The sequence below is a fragment of the Cyprinodon tularosa genome, unplaced genomic scaffold (assembly GCF_016077235.1).
Source record: "Cyprinodon tularosa strain WSP-4 unplaced genomic scaffold, ASM1607723v1 ctg166, whole genome shotgun sequence".
Classification (NCBI taxonomy): Eukaryota; Metazoa; Chordata; class Actinopteri; order Cyprinodontiformes; family Cyprinodontidae; genus Cyprinodon; species Cyprinodon tularosa.
In genome coordinates this window covers 1,729,280-1,748,924 of record NW_024038493.1, presented here as the reverse complement: position 1 = coordinate 1,748,924, position 19,645 = coordinate 1,729,280, and the positions used below count along the sequence as shown (strand labels likewise).

General features: G+C 39.2%; 2 protein-coding genes across 2 annotated transcripts; one reads left to right on the top strand and one right to left on the bottom strand.

The window, feature by feature from the left end:
- Positions 1-908: 908 nt before the first annotated feature.
- Positions 909-5,140, bottom strand: LOC119780799 (protein N-lysine methyltransferase METTL21A-like). The gene is given in 4 exon segments (XM_038280973.1): positions 909-1,792; positions 4,590-4,671; positions 4,673-4,702; positions 4,774-5,140. Coding segments are annotated over 4 exon segments (657 nt in total). The 5' UTR covers positions 4,921-5,140; the 3' UTR covers positions 909-1,394.
- A 539-nt stretch (positions 5,141-5,679) lies between these two features.
- Positions 5,680-16,093, top strand: LOC119780798 (cyclin-Y-like protein 1). The gene is made up of 10 exons (XM_038280972.1): positions 5,680-6,532; positions 6,610-6,684; positions 6,762-6,796; positions 10,328-10,428; positions 10,543-10,578; positions 11,484-11,535; positions 11,624-11,743; positions 12,528-12,694; positions 15,226-15,388; positions 15,484-16,093. The coding sequence occupies exons 1-10, from the start codon at positions 6,373-6,375 to the stop codon at positions 15,598-15,600; spliced, it is 1,026 nt and encodes a 341-aa protein (XP_038136900.1). The 5' UTR covers positions 5,680-6,372; the 3' UTR covers positions 15,601-16,093.
- Positions 16,094-19,645: the final 3,552 nt, after the last annotated feature.

Genomic DNA, 19,645 nt, shown 5'->3' with positions numbered 1-19,645 from the left:
GATTGAAACATTTGCTGCTAAAAACTAGTTATTAAATATAAACAATTAGTGAAGGTGCAGCGATATGAAAATCTGGGCCAATATTTCTAGATACAAACTGCACTGCCTCACTGTCACATAAACGGTCCCCGTTCCACTGATTGGACCGGGACCGATATTTTCAAACAGTCCAACATTAGAGCACCAATTTTAACACCAATAAATCCTAAATCCCACGGTTTTAAGGGGTAATTTCTGTTATAAACAACCTTTTAGTGAACAATATGCCTCGGTTTTTGGGGAATATGGGGGGAAATTTGTTCCATTATTGTTGCAAGCAATATAAACAAGTTTTTTAAAAGTAAAATAATTAAAAAAAAACATCCAGAGATGAAGTTTTTATAAACTTTATAAAAAAAAAAACATTTCAGCTAAACCTTTTTTTCTTTCTTACAAATTGTACATGTTCATATTTTATTTTAGCTGAGATTTTACCTAACATTTCTCTTTTTCCAAGTTTATTTTTACATAACGCATTGAATTTTGCTCTAATTTTCTCATTTCTAATTTATATTTTCAAATGTCTGTGTCTTGGATGAAGTTTTACAAACTACAATAACTTCATTTTGCATTTTACAGATCACATTCTCTTCACTTTGAGCCCAATACAAACACCCACCTTTGACCAATAAAAAAAGTTGTTGCTAACGCTGATGCGGACCAATAGAAACGCTTCTTCTCTCACGCTCCCAGAAGACAAGAGAATGTGAAATGTAGAATCCAATTCCATAAACATGGTCTGGAAAAGGGAAAATTGAAAATATAAACTCGGTTTACCAAAAAGTTTTGAATATGAATATAAAAAAAAAAACAGCAAATTGAATCTCAAAGCCCTATTTTTTTTCTTTTGATTCCATTTACAATTTTTGTTTTTTGTTTGCAACAATAATGAAACAGAATCCACTCCATAGGGGAGGAGCTATACGTATAGCCCCTCCCTCCCATATGGGAGTCTGTAGGTAAACAAAGCAGCGTTTGCACTTTCTTTGCTTTTGCAATCCTCCAGTCATTTCACAGAGCTCATAAAGCTCAGGCTGCTGCCTGTTGTTCCTCCAAAGGGTTAAAACAAACACTTTTAATAATTCCTGAACATGGATTTGGTCTGAGGCGATTCCAGCGCCTGAAAACGGGAATATAACGTCTGACCAAATCATAGGAGAGAACGCAGCTCATCCAGGATGCCATATTGTACTCTTATGTATAGTCATGAAATAGTTTGCTTTTTCTTACATTTTTATTCACGTTTTTCTAAATGTCGACTTGTACATCTGTGCATTTATGTTAGAGCCATATAAAAGAGATTTTTGGCAGCTGATGATCGTGTTCCTGGTCTTTTTTTTTTATTTAAAAAGTTTTCATAAATCCCTCCTTTTGGGCGGCATGCGCGTCTCGTACACGTGGATGTCCCTGTCTTTGTCGTAGTGAACCTCCTCCACGGAGAAGCGGCCCCTCAGCATGCTCAGGAAATCTGTGTCCCGCTCGTAGCGGATCTTACAGGCCAGTAAGACGACGGTGTTCTCTGAACAGAGATGCTCTAAGGTCTGCAGAAGGGATGGAAATGTCTCCTCCAGGTAAACGATGTCGGCACCCAGAACCACATCGAATCCTCCCTGTGGGAAACGCTGCAGTTCCTGACCCCAGGTCAGTTCTGAGACCACCACCGAGGAGCGGGATTCTGGAGGCAGGTTGGCTTCGACGTTGGCGGAGAGGAGCTCCAAGGCAGGCTGCCTGTCAGTGATGGTCACATTGGCACCTGGGGAATAGGAAAAAAAATACAAATTTCCTGATGTTTGAAGGTTGTTTTTTTTAATATCAGCATCAGAACAGGAGGCTTATTAAAAGCCAGGCATTTATTTAGACGCCACAATGGTTTAACAGCTGCTACGCCTTCCCACCCCCCCCCCACCCCCCCATTAATCAACCACTAATGAAATTATGCTAACTTAAAGGTACAAGCTATAAGTTTGTCATAAAATCTATTTTTCTAAAATCAAATATCCATAGAATGTCCAGGGATGCAGAGTAAAAGTGGTGATTTACTTTAAGAAAATCATATAGTTTGTAAATTTTGTTACAAATATTGATTGTAGTAAATATTTACATCTGGTTATAGATGGACTGAGAGCGATTACTGAGTGCTGCTTTATTTTTTAACAGATATTTACTCCTAAAATGTAAACATAAAAGGTTTTAATGCTTCTTTCAGTCAGATGAGAAAATTGTTGCTATGTTTGCAGCATCTGTGTCTGATTGCTAACTGAGTTCTGGATTGGGTTGATTTATATAAAGGAAAGCAATTAGATCAGCGAGCGTTAAGTAGCAAGATGAAAAATGAACTTTTTTTTTTATTAAATCGCAACACAGCAGCCAATCAAAGACCAGTTGTAGGTGAAGCTTTTTTTTTCCCACTTAAAATGGAATAGAGATTTTTAAAAACATTTTGAAATGTATAAATAAGGAATCTGCTCAAGAGGTATTTAAATTACTTTAAAAACAAAGAAGTTTTTAACTAAGTCCTAGAAGTATTGTTCATCTTTCCTTATGCATCGGCTAGATTTACAAGGAAGTAAGAAGCAGCTCTGGATGAACTAAACTAGAGTATTTTTATTTATTTTTTCAGATCTTTTGGGGCTTTTCCAAAAAATATTTTGGTCTCCCCAAGTTATTCATAGAAAACAATTTAGCATAATTCCATGATGTTAAGTTTCCTCCTTGCTTTTATTGTAAAATCGCAAAAGCAAATGCATTGGGGTGGCCAAGGGCAACACACAGGGAAAAAAAATCAAAATCTAAATAAGTCATTTTTTCTTAAAATAAGTTCATTTGTTCTTGAATTGAGGGGATAAAAGAGACATTTTGCCAATGGAACAAGACAATTCACTCTTAAAATAAGAAAACACAATTGCATCGTCTTATTTTGAGTGCATATTATCTAATTATCCTATTTTAAGAGTAAAAACCAAATGAGCACAAACAGTAGTTTTACCTGCAGTAATTAAGAACCACTGAAAAAGTAGGCTAGATTATTTCGATTCAGTTGACCTCTGAGTGACCTAAAAAATGACCTTCAATATCTCTGAAACAACAGCAGCACATATCTTTTATTGTGCACACTGTCTCCTCTTAACAGTTGTTCTACAGATGTGTCTGTTGTTAGAACTCTGCGTGGCATTGCCCTGCTCTCTAATCTGAGCTGCTGTTAACCTGTGATTTCTGAGGCTGGTGACTCGGATTAACTTATCCTCTGCAGCAGAGGTGACTCTTGGTCTTCCTTTCCTGGGGCGGTCCTCATGTGAGCCAGTTTCTTTGTAGCGCTTGATGGTTTTTGAGACCGTACTTGGGGACACTTTAAAGTTTTGACAATTTTTCGGACTGACTGACCTTCATTTATAGTAATAATGGTCACTCGTTTTTCTTTACTACGCTGCATTTTTCTTGCCATAATACTAATTCTAAGAGTCTGTCCAGTAGGACTATCAGCTGTGTATCCACCTGACTTCTGCTCAACACAACTGATGGTCCCAACCCCATTTATAAGGCAAGAAATCCCACTTTTTATACCTGACAAGGGCCACCTGTGAAGTGAAAACCATTTCAGGTGACTGCCGCTTGAAGCTCATCAAGAGAAAGCCAAGAGAGTGTGAAGCAGTAATCAAAGCAAAAGGTGGCTACTTTGAAGAACCTAGAATATTTTCAGTTGTTTCACACCTTTTTGTTGAGTATATAATTCCACATGTGTTAATTTTTAGTTTTGATGCCTTCAGAGTGAATCTACAATGTTCATAGTGTTGAAAATAAAGAAAACTCTTTGAATGAGAAGGTGTTTCCAAACTTTTGGTCTGTACTTTATATATATAAAAAAATAATAAAAATAAAAAGCTGCCATTTGTGAATGCACTCTATATACTCTATATATATATATATACACTCTATATGGCACCTTCTTCTTCTCCTTTGACTATTTGAGCTGACCTAACAAGTACATTTCTCCTCTGTGAGATCAACAAAGTCAATCAATAACAAAAAATTAATATCTAAGAAAATAGTAAAATTTATTTTCTGGTTTGATTATTTTTTTATATATATTTCAATTTACAAATAGTTTTCTTTGGAACAATATTGGAACAAAATTCACTCCCTAACAACTTTGATCTGGGATCAAATAAAAACGTTCTGTAACAGTCTTATTATAGTTATTATTACAACATACACAAAAAAAACCCAACCTGATTAAACTAGATATTATAGTGTGTTTTGTTTTCCAGAAACAGAAGCTCAAGCTTAGAACTGCAATCATTGAGGCTAAAACAAGCTATTTAGTTTTATGGATCTGAACAGAAGATTAGTAGAAAAACTTCAGTTATTTAATGAAAATAAATTAATCTGGTAAATTATGAAAGAAATTTTCATTTAACATTATTTTCACAATACTTTTTTAATGAACTGTCTAACAGAAAAGGTTATCGTCGACAAAAATATAATTGCAGTAGTTTTATTCCTTTTAGATTCTAAATATCGGTGTTGGTACCGGTCCAATGAATCAGACTGACCCATCAGTGCTGCAACAATCCCCACCAGTCCGGTCCCAGCTCCCAGTTCAATGGCCTTTCTCCCTTTTAGCTCCACGGCCCCCCAGCTCCAGGTACATGCACATAACTACTGCCTGAGGAGAAAAGCTTTATATTTAGATTTTCTTTATATTTATCCCCATCCTGATGGTAGTGAGCCACTCACCGCATCCCAAACAACAGCGGCCACCCCCAGCCTCCTCCAGTCCTGAACCAGACGGAGCTCCTGGTTAGCGAATCGGAACTGAGCTGAGGAACTGTGGAGTTTGGAGAGAGCTGGAAGCGGGTTTTCCTCATAGGGAACCAGAGCCATGTTCTACAATAACACCTACAGCTTTCAAAAAGCTAAAAGCTACTTATACCCACTAGTAAACTTCCGTCTTTAAAAAAAATATTAATTTCAATTTTTTTCAGCAGCAATTTCAAAAAGAAATATTGGTTTAACTTCGCAACAACAAAAAAAACACACAAAAATGTCCCATACTACTTTAAACCAACGCATCCGGGTTTTTTCCCCCGTCGATGGAGCAGTTGGCCAATCACGTAAGAGCTTCAATGCTACTGACCAATGAGAAACCGTGTTTTTGTGAGGTTGTCCGAGAGGCGTGTTGTCCTGGTGAAATCAATTAGCTTCCAGACTGTTTGGCTTCCGTTCGATCGGCGGCGGGGTTTCAGAATAAAAGACAAAGATACAGAGAACCAACCTCCAGATCAAGCTGTAATTTGTATCCTTATAGGAATATAGTGGAACCGAATGTAGAACTTAATGCTTTCTCCCAGAGCAGAGGAAAATAAAGTACAAAAGAAATAAAATTTGTTACACAATTGCTAAAATTTTAAATATTTGGTGTCATGTCTGCACACATTACTTGTTCTTTATTTAGGCAGTTAATATTTCATTTTCTCTGTGGCTCTGGAGCCAAAGGTGGCAGACTCCTAATCTTAATAATCACTAACCAGTGGCTTTTTTTTTATTTTATTTCATTTTTTTTACCTTTCTTTATTTTGTTCACCAGTAAGTTTGGCTCTTGTTTTGAAATGCAACTACCGGAAGCTTCCGCTCAACGTCGCTACGCCGCGCCGCTGTGACGTAGAGGACGTCTCTCCTGCAAATGCGACGAGATAGACATTTAATACTGTCTTTCTTCCCGTACTCTCACTTCTGTTTGGAGGGTTTTCCAGCTGTTGGATCCGTGTTTTTATCCCCCGTGGGTCAGCCCGGGACTGTGTTGGATCCTTTCGGCTGCCGCGGAGATGGATTGATCCATTAATCCAGGCGGAAAGGGGGGGAGAAGAAGCAGAGCCGAGCCTGGAGAGAACTGAGCGTTAGCCGGATAGCCATGGAGGCAGTCAGAACAACCAGGGAATGTTGTGTCACTAAAAACTCCGCGTTGTTCAATCGGATCAGATTATAAATCTTTATTTTATTGTGAAACTGTTGGTGTCTTCCACGCAGATCCTCCAAAACAGCGTGCACGCGCCCTGAATATGTCAGCCGTCTGTGCAAACTATACAGAGACCTTAATAGTTACTCCATACATCTCTTCCTGCAGCCTTAAATTCCAGTTTTCACAAACTTTAACCCCATAAAACTGATTTAATGTGTAGAGTTGGTATGTGTTTTTAAGCATACCCCCTCCCTCCTCTCCACCCTTAAAGGTTTAACTTGAACTTTGACCCCTGGACTGCAGGCTGTCAGCAGGAGGCCCAGCTGTAGTTATATGGGAAGCAGCTCTGGCTGCAGCAGGGCAGCAGTAGGTCAGCAATGGGAGGCTCTGTGTCCTGCTGCTTCTCTCCGGGTGAGAGTCCAAAGCTCCACAGGAGACATGTGGACCTGGATGAGTGTCCCATCACCACCACAGAGGACGTGAGCGAGGACACCGGGACTTACCTGCAGCACATCAGCGACAGAGAGCTGCCTGACGGTCTGTTCGCCTCACAGGCGGAAGAAAGACCCTTTTTGCCGTGTTGTTAGATTAAACTAAATGTTTTCTTCCAACAGAGCTGGCCCAAGAGGCGAACCCTTCGGACCACCCCAGAGCCAGCACCCTCTTCCTCAACAAGTCCCAGACAGATGGTGGGTATGCCCCCCCATCTGTGACGCTCACTTACTGTTGCATTATTGGTCTGATTTATTGCGTCTTCTCATTCCAGTGCGCGAAAAAAGGAAAAGCAACTACATGAACCATGTAAGTCTACATTGGTTTAGACTCACAGCACCAAAAAACAAATATTCAGCTTAATTAAATTTCTACTGCTTTCTATCGATAGTAACTAAAGAATAAACTGCAAATGTTCTGTTTTAGATCATCAAGAGTTTTTAATAAAAATAAAAGAATAACATTTTGAAATAAGATTTTTTTTCACTAGGATATAAAAGGTCTCCAACCTGGTAACTGGCTGTAAGCTTTCATAGAGCCTGGTTGTTCAGGGTGATGAAGGAAAGTTGCCTTACACCATCACATCTGATGGTTAAGCACAGCGTCGTCTGCATAAAGTCAAATTAATGATGACTTTTGTTCTGACGTGTCTTTTTTTTGTTTTTCGCGCTAAACCTAACTCCAGTGAAAAAGTCTCCACAATGGGGTACTGTTGCTTATTGCGCTCTCACCCTACATCACAATCAAATCCAGTCCCTGATTGGTTGATGCCATCAAGACAAAAAAAAAAATCAGATATTCTATCTCCATTGAACATCCATCCCAAGTGTGGTGTCGCTAACACATGGCTGGAATTGCCTAAATCAAACACAGGGCATCTCTAGAAACGTGCACCTTGTGCTCGCCAGTGCATGGGATTAACATATAAATGTATTGCTACTGTTGTGGAAGACACATTTGGTTTGAACGCAGCATAAATGGCTCCACACCCTTTTACGAAATTGTAGCTTTGCTTTCGTCATTGGCCTTTTTTTTTCGATTTTAGTCAGTTGGTTTGGGCCTTGGATCTTTGCCACAGATGCCAATTTTTCCTTGATAGAAATGACACAATGTAAAAAAAAAAATGAAAAAATCAAACAGAACTTTAATAATGGTTAGCAAAGGTAGGGAGCGGTGATGAATAAACTTTGTGATCTGAAGGGATGGCTGCTACATTTGTGAACGAATCAGGAACTGCTGCGCGTATCGTCCAATACAAGAGAAGAAAAACCGTGAAAATATCCAGCCAACGTATTGATCAACTTCTAAGGACCAGGGGGCGACAGTGGCGTTGGATGTAGGAGTTTGCCCTGAAATCAAAGTAATGACGGTTCAAGCCCTGGCGCCGACTTTCAGTGTCGTTGTGTCCTTGGGCAAGACACTAAACTTGCATTGTCTACTGATGGTGGTCAGAGGGCCCGGTGGCGCCAGTGTACGGCAGCCCTGCTTCTGTCAGTGAGCCCCAGGGCAGCTGTGGCTACAATGTAGCTTGCCACCATCAGTTTTTTGAGTGTGTGCACGAATGACTGAATGTAGTGTAAAGCGCTTTGGTCAAGTCTCCTGACTTGAAAAAGCGCTATTTTACCATTTACCAAATGAAATCCTGCCTTGTGAAATGGCCAATTAAGGCCAAGAGGAAGGGATCCAGACCATATCAGCAATTCATAACACCATAAGATCTCCCGGATTCACTGCCTGGCCGTACCCTTCGACGACAGACCTCCAGTCTCCACCGACTCAGCTTAGGGCAGGCATAACCTGCACTGTTTAAAAATGTCTTTTGCCCTTTTTGGGTGATTTTTCAGTCAATTTGACTAAGCGGAGTTTGAGCTTCATTGTGCATCGTGTATACAGGGGGCTAATGAAGGACGATAGCCACTCACGCCTAGCCTGGGTGCCATTTCGAACTTAGTCCCGCCCACAACGTTTGAGGTCGGGAAGTTCGGTCTGGCATTGCTCAATGGTAGCGCAAGTATGCTAGCACAATATGTGGCGGGCCAATCAAATTGTCAGGGCGGGTTTTATACGATGATGGACAGATGATCAACAGTAACATAATCAACCACGTGACCAAAGCGTGCTTGGGTCACAACAATAATGGCTGCCGCTGGAGAGTTGAGGTGTGTAGATTCTGCTATTAGGTCTTTTCTAGAAGATATCGACAGCAAATTAATTTTAAAAGAGGAACAGAGAAAAGCGACCAAGGCTCATCTTCTTATTCTAGGCGTGCAACTGCACGCTTTGATTTTTGTTGACAACAACTATGCGTCGCTTAACATACGTCACGCACTCCGTTGCTCTTATTGGTTGTAGGTCTATCCAATTGAGTGCAGAGGCATTTTTTTTCCTGGTTTGTTCAAAACACGCCCCATAATCACAGCTCTATGGAGCAGTATCGGACTCATATTCTGACTAGAACTGAATAGGACTACGTCAGGCTAACTCACGCCCCCCTCCCAATCGAGAATCATACAGTTAAATGAAAATCAAATATGTTTGAAGGCCTCTGTGAGGTAATAGCTTATCCTGCTTTAGAAGCAGAACTAAGAGACGATTTATCTTTACCTTGCGTCGCATGTGCAAACAAGGGAATCCTTCTTTTGGTAACTATATATCTGGTTAGAGGATCCGGACCAGCTCCATCTCTTAAAGTTCAAGGTGTGGGTTTTTTGACATATGGTGTAAATAAGGGTGTAAATCACACCCATCATGGTGATTCAATTCAGTATCGATTTCCTGACACAACAATTCGATTATTTCGTTACTCAAGACTACACCATCTTCATTTTCCTCCACCATGTCTGTCTTGTCTACTGTTTACGCGACTGTGTGTGTGTGCATGTGGAAAGAGGGTAGTGGCTAAAGGAAGCCAGATAGGAGGGCAAAATAGGTTTAGTGCCACCGCAGCACGGGAGTCAGGATTATGTCCAGGAGCAAATGGATAAAAATAGACCGGAGGAAAAAAAAAAAAAAAAATCGATACTTTTGCAGACATATCGATGCATCGGATCCTCGGCTGTTGGATCGATGCATCGATACAAAACGATTATTATTTACACCCCTAGGTGTGAGCAGTCAGATTACATCAGAGCATCAGGCCATACTGTCTAAAACAGACGTTATGAGCTCCGTGGTTTTGTGGCACAGTTTGAGCTGTAGATGAGTACAACGATTAATCAATTAATCGATTTGCAAAATAGTCGTTACTGTTGTTTGGTACTGACATGTAGTGTTAGCAAAACAGAAAAAACACAAAAATCGGTTAACTACTAATCTTTATATAGATCTGCGCTAGACTAAAAATGCTATCATCAAACCCCCCGACTCTCCCAAGGTTTTTAGCATCCTTGAGATTTTCTTCAATGTTGATTCGCAATTCAAAGTATAAACATGTTTTCTCTCTATTTCTACTCGCTGTTGAAAAACCCACATTTTCCATAGCTCATGTCTGCATGTGTTGCCTGTGTTTGCCTACGGTTTTATCAAGTCTTATCTGTGATTAGACAGTCCCTTTTCATGACCTATGTACGTAATATTCGTAGCAGAAAAAGCTTTTAATCTTGTTAGTTCAGAGCTACTAAATTTTCTTTCTAACACAAAAAGGTTTTATAGTTTTTGGTTTATTTTTAAAAATTGATTTCAAATATCTGACCAAAATTGGCATTGAAGTACAGTATCATCTGCATAGGGTATGACTTTATGGGGAATTTTGATCTGAAGACCAACGTAACTTTGCTTTAACAAGTATTTTGGTTGAAAGAATTGTGAAAAAACTTTTTAATACTGATGTTAATCTTCCAGACGTCCCCGGGGCTCCTGAATAAAAAGTACAGCTCCTGCTCGACAATTTTTATCGACGATAGCACAGTCAGCCAACCAAACCTTAAGAGCACCATCAGATGGTAAGACTCCCCATCTCCACTAGTCATCTTAAAATGGACTATTTAGTAAAGATGTGATAAAAGCTTTTTTTTCCTTTGTAATCAGGTTGTTTATTAACTTTGTGTCTGTTCCAGTGTTGCTTTGGCCATATACTATCACATCAAAAACAGGTGGGTAAACATTAGACTGTTGTTTGATAAAAAAGTGTTTCTATTTATTTTTTGTTCGATCCCAACACCTTGTTTGAAGTCGATAGTCTCCAGCTTATTAGGTTATTTTACATTTTTTCAATTTATACGCCAGTAACTTACTCTCGTTACATACAAAGTTTTTTAAAGATTTCGGCATGCTGATGACATAGTATTTTTTTTTTTTTTTTTTTTTAAGCTTTGTTTCTGCGCAGTTTGTTTATAAATCTAGCCAATCTGTGTTTAGTTACTATAACAATATGATGTGACCAGGAATACATCCCTGAGCATTCTGATGTCGCCGAGAAGTTGATAAAAACTTGACCACATGTGCTTGCTAGTGTTGCTAATGGTGTTAGCAATGCTTTAAGCCGTATCCACAGAGCTGTCGGTTTTAACGAAGCATTACAGCTCGGTCGGGACAAATTTTTTTAATCAGCAGTCTGGATTTCTGCTAGCAAAATGGCGCTACATCTGTTTATGTCGGCTGTGGTTACCGGTGCTGAGGGTCTATTAAGGCTCAAAAAGGACTATCAATACACTAAAAATTGATTTTTTGGAATATATAGCTTTATTTTATCATAATCAACTGTATATGTAAAAAGTATTTAGTCCCGAAGACTAAACCTCTACTTTCTTTGTAGAACTTGAAACCCTTGATCCATGTGTCACCACATCCTGGTTGTAGTGTTTATTTTTCTTGTTTTAAACTGGAAATTTTCCCCAGTCCCTTCATCAGAACTTCAATTAGTCCAAACATCCACAAAGAAGAGTTATGTATCCCAACTTGCTTCTCCCCCCATCCCATTCATTTGGACCCACTGATTAGTACAGTATCTATTATGCAATAATGAAATGAAAGAAAAAATTCTCATATGTTTCTGCAGAGATTCCAACCGTTCGTTGGATATATTCGATGAGAAGAAGCACCCTCTGTCTGTGAGTCTTGAATCAAACGTCCAATCATTAAATTTTATTTATTTTTTTGTGGTATCGAAGTAAAAATTAGTCTTTCTCCTTTCAAAAGAGAGAAAAAGTCCCTGATGACTATTCAGTGGTTGATCCTGAACACAAACTGATCTACCGCTTCATCAGGACGCTCTTCAGCTCTGCGCAGCTAATGGCAGAGTGCGCCATCGTCACTCTGGTAAAAACATGTTGTCTTTTTGCTTATTCAGTTCAGTTTAGCTCTATAGCTTCAATTTACAACACTTCCATCCAAAGCAGTTTACAGAGATAATCGGGTCATCCAGTCAGATTGGTTAAAATCCAGCTGATTGAATCGATGACTTTGCAGGATTCATTCCACCTGGATGAGCATGTAGATATTTGCTCGTCTAGCTATATGCTTTACAGCAATTCCTCCTTTTCATCAGGAAGTAACACCTAGGAGAACCAATCAAAAATTAAAGCCATGTGTAGGGCAGAAACGGGAGAAAATACTGAATTAAAAAGGCTAAACTCTTATCTATAATTGAAGGTGGTGATGGCAGCAACCCAGCTGATGTTTCTCCCCATTATCGTGTCACTGCCAAACAGATTCAGACTGGATGAAGCTGCTATGATAAGAAAAAGCATCCTGTTTAATTAAGAGAAGAGAGATATACTGAAACAGAGAAAAAGTGTTCCCTATGTCCTCCAGCAGTCTAAACCTATAGCAGCATCACTATAAAAATGATACACCTAGAATGTAAATCTGGCAAAGTAACCTTTCCATTTGGATAAGTAACGAAAAAGTATTTACTTTTTTATTATTTTTGCTATTTTCTCTAGGATGTGTACAGATCCATAATTTTATTTTTCTTTTAAACTACATAGTCGAGATAAAACTCTTCTTTAAAAGTTTAAAAAAGACTAAGAACTTTAGCCTGGATTTGCTTTTGAAAAATGCGCAGCAGCATTGTTTAAATTTTTTGGCTGTCTCCTTTTAGGTGTACCTGGAAAGACTTTTGACATACGCAGAGATTGACATTTGCCCCTCCAACTGGAAGCGCATCGTCCTCGGTGCCATTCTGCTGGCCTCCAAAGTTTGGGATGACCAGGCCGTGTGGAATGTCGATTATTGCCAGATCCTAAAAGACATCACAGTGGAGGACATGTGAGTGCTACTCTTCTTGCATCTTTTGTTTTGAAGGATATTTTTTTTATTTGTTAATGTTACGAACCACTACCTCTCACCCTGGCTCGTTTTTCTTTCTTCTCGTTGGGAAGAAAAGAAGAAAAGAGAGAGGATAAGGGGCGCAACAATAAATGGTACTAATGTGGACTAAAGGAAAACTGTGAAAAGAAAACGAATAAGAAAACGGGCACCTGACGGAACACACTAGGGATGGAACGGTTTATGAAAACCGTCCGAACCGTTCGGTTCGACTGTCTCGGTTCGGTTCGCGTGTGTTTCGTTCGGTTCATGCGCTGCTCCTTTTTCTCATAGGCGAAGCGTTTACACTCCAGAGCAGAAGGTGGCGGTACTGCGACCAAAGCCAACCACCAGTAGTAAACAAGAAGAAGAAGAAGAAGCGAAGCAGCTTAGCCGGGTGTAGCAGAAAAAAATTAGTTGTTGTCGAGAATTGTGTGGGTATGGCGAGTGGGAAAGAACAGGAGTTGGAAGACGCGCCAGCAGCACTTTATAGGTCTGCTGTATGGGACCACTTTGCATTTAGAGTGACCTACGATGACGGCGGAAAGAAAGTTGTGGATAAAAGTACAACAGTGTGCCAGCATTGTGCAACACGTTTTGTTTATGCTAACAGCAACATGACCAACATGTCCAACATGTCATGCTAACCCTGAAATCCCACATACTCCATCAGCGCCCCGCTGCGCTCCAGACCACCTGCACAAAGCAAAGCCTACAGCCTCCACTGTGGCTCCTGTCCGCTCCGCTCTGAGTTAATTGGAGATGGTAGAGAGCATGCGCCAGATGATTAAATTCAAAGCAGCAAAACATGCAGTAATGATCCAGGGTTTCCGCAAATCATTAAAAATAATTACAATTCATAAATTTTTTGGGATTTTTTCATTAATTTCATACATTTTTATTTTTTCATTAATTTTTATAATTGTTATTAAATTTTTTTTTTTTCGGTGTAACAATAAACTAGTCTGGGTGCCATTCCGAACTTAGTCCCGCCCACAACATTTGAGGTCGGGAAGTTCGGTCTGGCATTGCTCAGTAGTAGCGCGAGTAAGCTCGCACAATATCTGGCGGGCCAATCAAATTGTCAGGGCGGGCTTTATACGATGATGGACAGATGATCAACAGTAACGTAATCAACCACGTTCGACAGCAAATTAATTTTAAAAAAAGGAACAGAGAAACGCGATCAAGGCTCATCTTCTTATTCTAGGCGTGCAACTGCACGCTTTGATTTTTGTTGACAACAACTATGCGTCGCTTAACATACGTCACGCACTCCTTTGCTCTTATTGGTTGTAGGTCTATCCAATTGAGTGCAGAGGCATTTTTTTTCCTGGTTCGTTCCAAACACGCCCCATAATCACAGCTTGATGGAGCAGTATCAGACTCATATTCTGACTAGAATTGAGTAGGACTACGTCAGGCTAACAATAAACATATACCGAACCAAAAACCGTGACCACGAAACCATGAACTGAAGCTAACCGTGGATTTTGTGAACCGTTCCACCCCTAGAACACACTGTGTGATGGGGGCTTACCTTAGATTTCCAATCAGAGTTCCTCAACCAGCTGACATCCACTGAGGAAGAATGAGCCCTCGCAATCCCTTCTCCATCAGATACTCCGTTTAATAGTTTTCTTCTTTTCCTCAAAACCCACCACTCATGAATCCGTTACTGATTTCTTCTTAGCTTACGTCTAACTCTTCTGGTGCTTTTCTTCATCAGCCTTCAGCCAGTTTTTACAAACAAGTCCAACAACACGAAAACACACTTCATCCCAGCCAAAACCTCAGACGCTCCCCCTGTGTGAAGGTTCTCTTTCCCTTTCCAGACCCTTCCCAAACTGTCCTTTCAATTATTTTTTTTTTAAACCCAAACATCTGCTGCGGCAGCCTCCTACATGCCCGGCCTCGCTTGTCACAAAGACAAAATCACCCCACAGGTGTGCCATTTATTGTTGCGGCCGTTATCTGTAGCGACTGAAATCCTATAATTTAGGCTATTGGTGGTTGTTGTTGAAAGGCATTGGTTTTACGTGCGATCAATTAAGATTCAGCATGCCGATCTTCCGTTTGACATAAAATAAAGTCATTTATATTCAGTACAATGTCCATTGTCTTACTGTTTGCCGTAAGATCCATATAAATTCGACATACATCCAAACCAAGCACAGTAGAAAACTGTTTGCCTCAGCCTATTAACAACACCTGAAAAGAATTGATGGTTGACCTTAAATAACCCATCCCCCCATCAGACACTCAGAACTCAAAATTAAATACGCCCCCTGATGGCGACAAACACCAAAGGATAAATGGCTCCTACATTATCCTCTCACAAAGACGAGAAAGAAAAACAAGCCAGAGTGAGAGGATGTGGTTTGTAACAAGTGGGGGCTTGTCCGGGATTTCCAATCAGAGGTCCTCAACCAGCTTAGCCCCTGTCAATGTGGCTCGAAACATATAGCTGATTAAATAATTTGGTTAACCAGGAATGAGATGGAGCGGCACTTCTTGGAGCTTCTTCAGTTTAACATCAACGTCCCGGCCAGTGTCTATGCCAAGTATTACTTTGACCTGCGCTCTCTGGCAGATGACAACAATCTCAGTTTCCCTCTGGAGCCACTTAGCAACAAGCGAGCCCAAAAACTGGAGGTGAGTAATGTATTTTTTTTGTTTTTGTTTTTTGGAGGCGTTCCATCTGGTTTTGTTTTCGGGACTCCAAATTTTTGTTTCTTCATCTTTTTCAGGCTATATCCAGATTATGTGAGGACAAATACAAGGACTTGAGCAAATCTGCCATGAGGAGGTCCATGAGTGCAGAAAACATGGTTGGCATCAAGAACTCACACGCAGTGCTATCTTGAACCACAAAGAAAGCATCTTTTATCTTATTAAATGGACTGAAACAACTCAGAAAGGAATTTAAGAGAAGACAAACATCGTAAAGAGATTAAACGTCAATTTTAGATTCTAAATATACAACACTATAACATTATTAATCCTGTCTTTGTGTTAATTAAAAAAAAAGAAAAAAACTTAAGTGGTTTTCCTTTGAAAGCATGAAGATTTGGTGACATATTGGAGGAAAACAGTATAAAATGCTTTTTGAAGTTGCACAAGTTTCTTTGTATCTCCTTTTTGTTTTTATGTTTTTGGGGGAGCAATATCCAGCTGCTGCCATCTTGCTCCCTGCAGTATTTACACAACAAGAACTGTCAGGAGCTACCCTGTGGCGTAGCTCCGCACACGGATGACGAGACGTTTTGCTTACTGTGTAGGCTCCTATAGCTGTGAAATGTACCAGACTTTATTTAATTCCAATAAATTTCACTTGCTGTTTCAAGTTAGATGGAAAAAGTGCGTTCATGTGGTTTATTTTGTTTTATTCATACATGAGGTCACTGAAAGAAGATCCAGAACAATTAATTGGGAATATTTATAGGAATTATAGGAAAGCATGGAGAAATCTGAATGTTTGCCACATTTGATTCATTGGTAGAAAGCTATGTAGAGGTTAGAAGTAATTTATAAATAAAAGGGAAATGCTGCTACCATCAATAAAACCATGGAATGGGGATGACAGGCCATTACTGAGATATTCAATGTGTAACATGTTAATTTTTTCATCCTAGACATAATACAGAGATGTCTAACTTAAATGGGTTTTTTAAACCGTGTCAATTTTGACTTTTTTTTTTGGACATTGAAATAAGAGTTTGTCTGTTTTTCTTTTCTGGGTTTATACAGGGTGGTAAGAAGTAGACTTAAATCAAGGCCAAGTAATGGTAGAAACAGTTAAAAAGACAGAATTTAAATGGCTAAAAAAAAATAAGTCACTCCTTCAAAAAATTCTGACTATAAATGATGTTGAATTTTCAGTTTTAGGTTGATTATCTATAAAATCTTTACAAAAATTAAGGCAGGAACTGAGCTTACATTGATGTTGGAACTAATCATTTTGCTCCTCACCATCTGAAAGTAGGTTTTTTACTACTTTAGATCACTGCAAGACTTGATAAGTTGAGCTGAAATTGATTGGAGGAAACCGATTGCCCTAAACCATTTATTTACTCAGACTTAAGTTGAATAGAAAAATCCAATTAAGGACATTTAATATTTTTGCAAGGGTAACATGGGTATTAACATTTAAAGGAGGTCTTAGACAAGGAGTTAAGACATACTTGATTTTGTATGGGTAGTAATCTATGATGTAAAGGTAGACAAATAGGCACTAAAAGATGGTCAACTCAACATTGGGATTATTGTATAAATCCTGTTTTTTTAATGAAAACATAAATAATTTTGGTTAAAATTCTAGCTTTTTCAGTCAGATTATCTTGGTCATAGTTTTAGTCCTAACTTCTGCTTTTACTTAAGAATTTGTTAGATTTTATGCCCACTTTACAATAAACGAGCTATTAACTAGTGCCATTAATAACCACAAAAAACAAAATGAAGTCAGATTTTAGCCTGTATTAATCTTACCTGGACTAAAAAAATACAAAAAAATTGCAACATTGGAAATTAAAACTTCCTCCTATCCTTCCTTTTTCAGTAACGGTAAGATTCATACCTAGTAAGAGAAATTGGCAATTCTTAACCAGAATTATCAAGATTTGGCCTGTTTTTTTTCTATGGGGGAACACAAAAAAGGAAAAAAAAAACCTAATAGTTCATTCATTATCATATTGAGTAACCCATAGACCTGGAGAGCAACTTGCAGCACTCGATCTGTAGATTTCAGACCCGTGAAGATGAAAACTGTGATCCTATCTCATTATGGCGGACACCTTTAGTTTTAAAACATTGTTAAAGGAAACTGTAAATGTCTGTACATAAAATAAGAACTGTACCTCAAATTAGTTTAGTTAAAGAAAATTGGTGAAAATAATTTTAGCATTAGTTTAATCATTAATATTACAACAATAGCAGCAGAGAATTCAGTCATACCAAGTTCTTATTCCTGCAACATAACAGTCCTTTAATAATCAGATGTGGACAGGACAGGCCAAGCTTAGGAGTTAGGAGTTAGGGTGTCTCTCCAAAATAAAAGCACAAACACTGTATTTGTAAAAGAGACAACCTTTCTGGCTGAGTGAATCTGGTTCCAGACACTATTATGGACAAAAAGCTGCTTTTTGCAAACATATGAAAAAAGCCAGCATGCATAGGTAACGGCTGACCTAGCAGATGTTGATAAATACAGATGGCCTATTAAGCTTTTCAAACTAAATGTAACAAAAGAAATGAATCTAAGGGACAGTCGGTCCGTAACATATATAAGACATTGATTTTCTTCAGAACAGATGCCATAAAAGGGGCAACAGAACTGCTTATACAAATACTTCTGCATGAAACTCAGTTAATATAAGCAAAAAAATAAATAAAATATACATGGGGATGCTCATAAAACAGAGGAAAAAATAGATAATAGAAATAAAGTGCATTTTAAAAGACTACTTTCCTCTATATTGATGGGCCAATTGATTCAAATGCACATTAAACTATTAGGCAGGGTTGTAGTGTATGTGATCATCCACACGAGGGCAGTGTTGTTCCATAAAACAGGATGACCTAACTGCAGGCAAGAGATAAGTCCATGTGTTAATGCGACATCCTCCTGACTCAGAGATGTGGTGCAGCTTGCTTATATCATCACCATACTCGTATTGCTAAAAGACAAGGATATGACTCTGTGAAATGTTGCCTAGGATGTCTATAGGGACAAATACATGAAACTGTATCACCGTATTTATGGTGGTATGGCAATACCAAAAACAAAAAAAAAACCCTACTGGGATGTAAAATTTACATCAGAAGACTGTTACAAATGGTTTGAGGGAGATGAAAAGCTGTGATAGTCGAGAATGAATAGTCCTTGTATGCCTGTGAAAGTGTCCTGTAGGGATCACAGTACCCAGAGCAGCTTCATTAATCTCCTATCATCATGGGACTTGTCTGAACTCTAAAAAGAGTGCCAGAGAGAACAAGCGTGACCCCCCGCACCTCCACACCTCTCTCAGGGATTCTCTCCGTTTACCCTCCACGCTCTGGGGTCACTCCTCATATCATACGCTGCTCAGCTTCACAATGTCAAACTGCTGCTTCTGTTCTGCACAGAGAGAACGCTTTGTGCTTCTGTGGTGATAGATTTTTAGATCTGTCACAATTTGAAATGGGCTATGCTAAATGCGTTGTGTAATTTTAATTGATTAACAGAAGCAAAGATGTGGAGAAACGTTTGTAAAAAGATAGATTTCCCTTCTGGAATCTTAGGAATGAAGGTTTATACAGAATAGATGAAATCATCTTCTAATGCGCAATGTTTCTGTTGAGAAGTGTCAGAGTTATCTCAGTTGAACTCTGTATAGGAACCTCCAGTACCCGCTTTTTCCAGACGATGTGGTTCTTTTTGCATATGTTAGGTATTGCCTTCAGGTTGCTTTGGAAAAGTCTGATGAAGGGACTGGATTGAGCTCCTCTAATGTCTAAGGTAGGGATCTATGACTTTTGGATCAATCCCTGCTCCGCTACGCCTGCATCAAATAGATGAATTACCTACATAGCATGTCAGCTGGTTTTGCAAAAGCCTGATACTTAAACATTCATTTGATTGTTACCGATCTTGCTTTTGGTGTTCAAGGATAGAAACTCAAGATGAAGTCAAGAGCCTATTTCCCTCTGAACATTGCGAGTCAATGTGGGTTTTTTAAAGATTGGTCGACCCGGTAACAATCGCCATTTGGCTCCCTTCCCATCTGCAAAAAAGCTGGGTCTGGTCTCTACTGGCAAGCTGCATGGCCTCTTTCCAACCGCGGCTCCATGTCTGGTGACACCATCACGCTGGGTTAGTGCTGATGATGTCACCAGTGCGACAGAAATCCAAAATTTAACGATGGAGAGCTACAT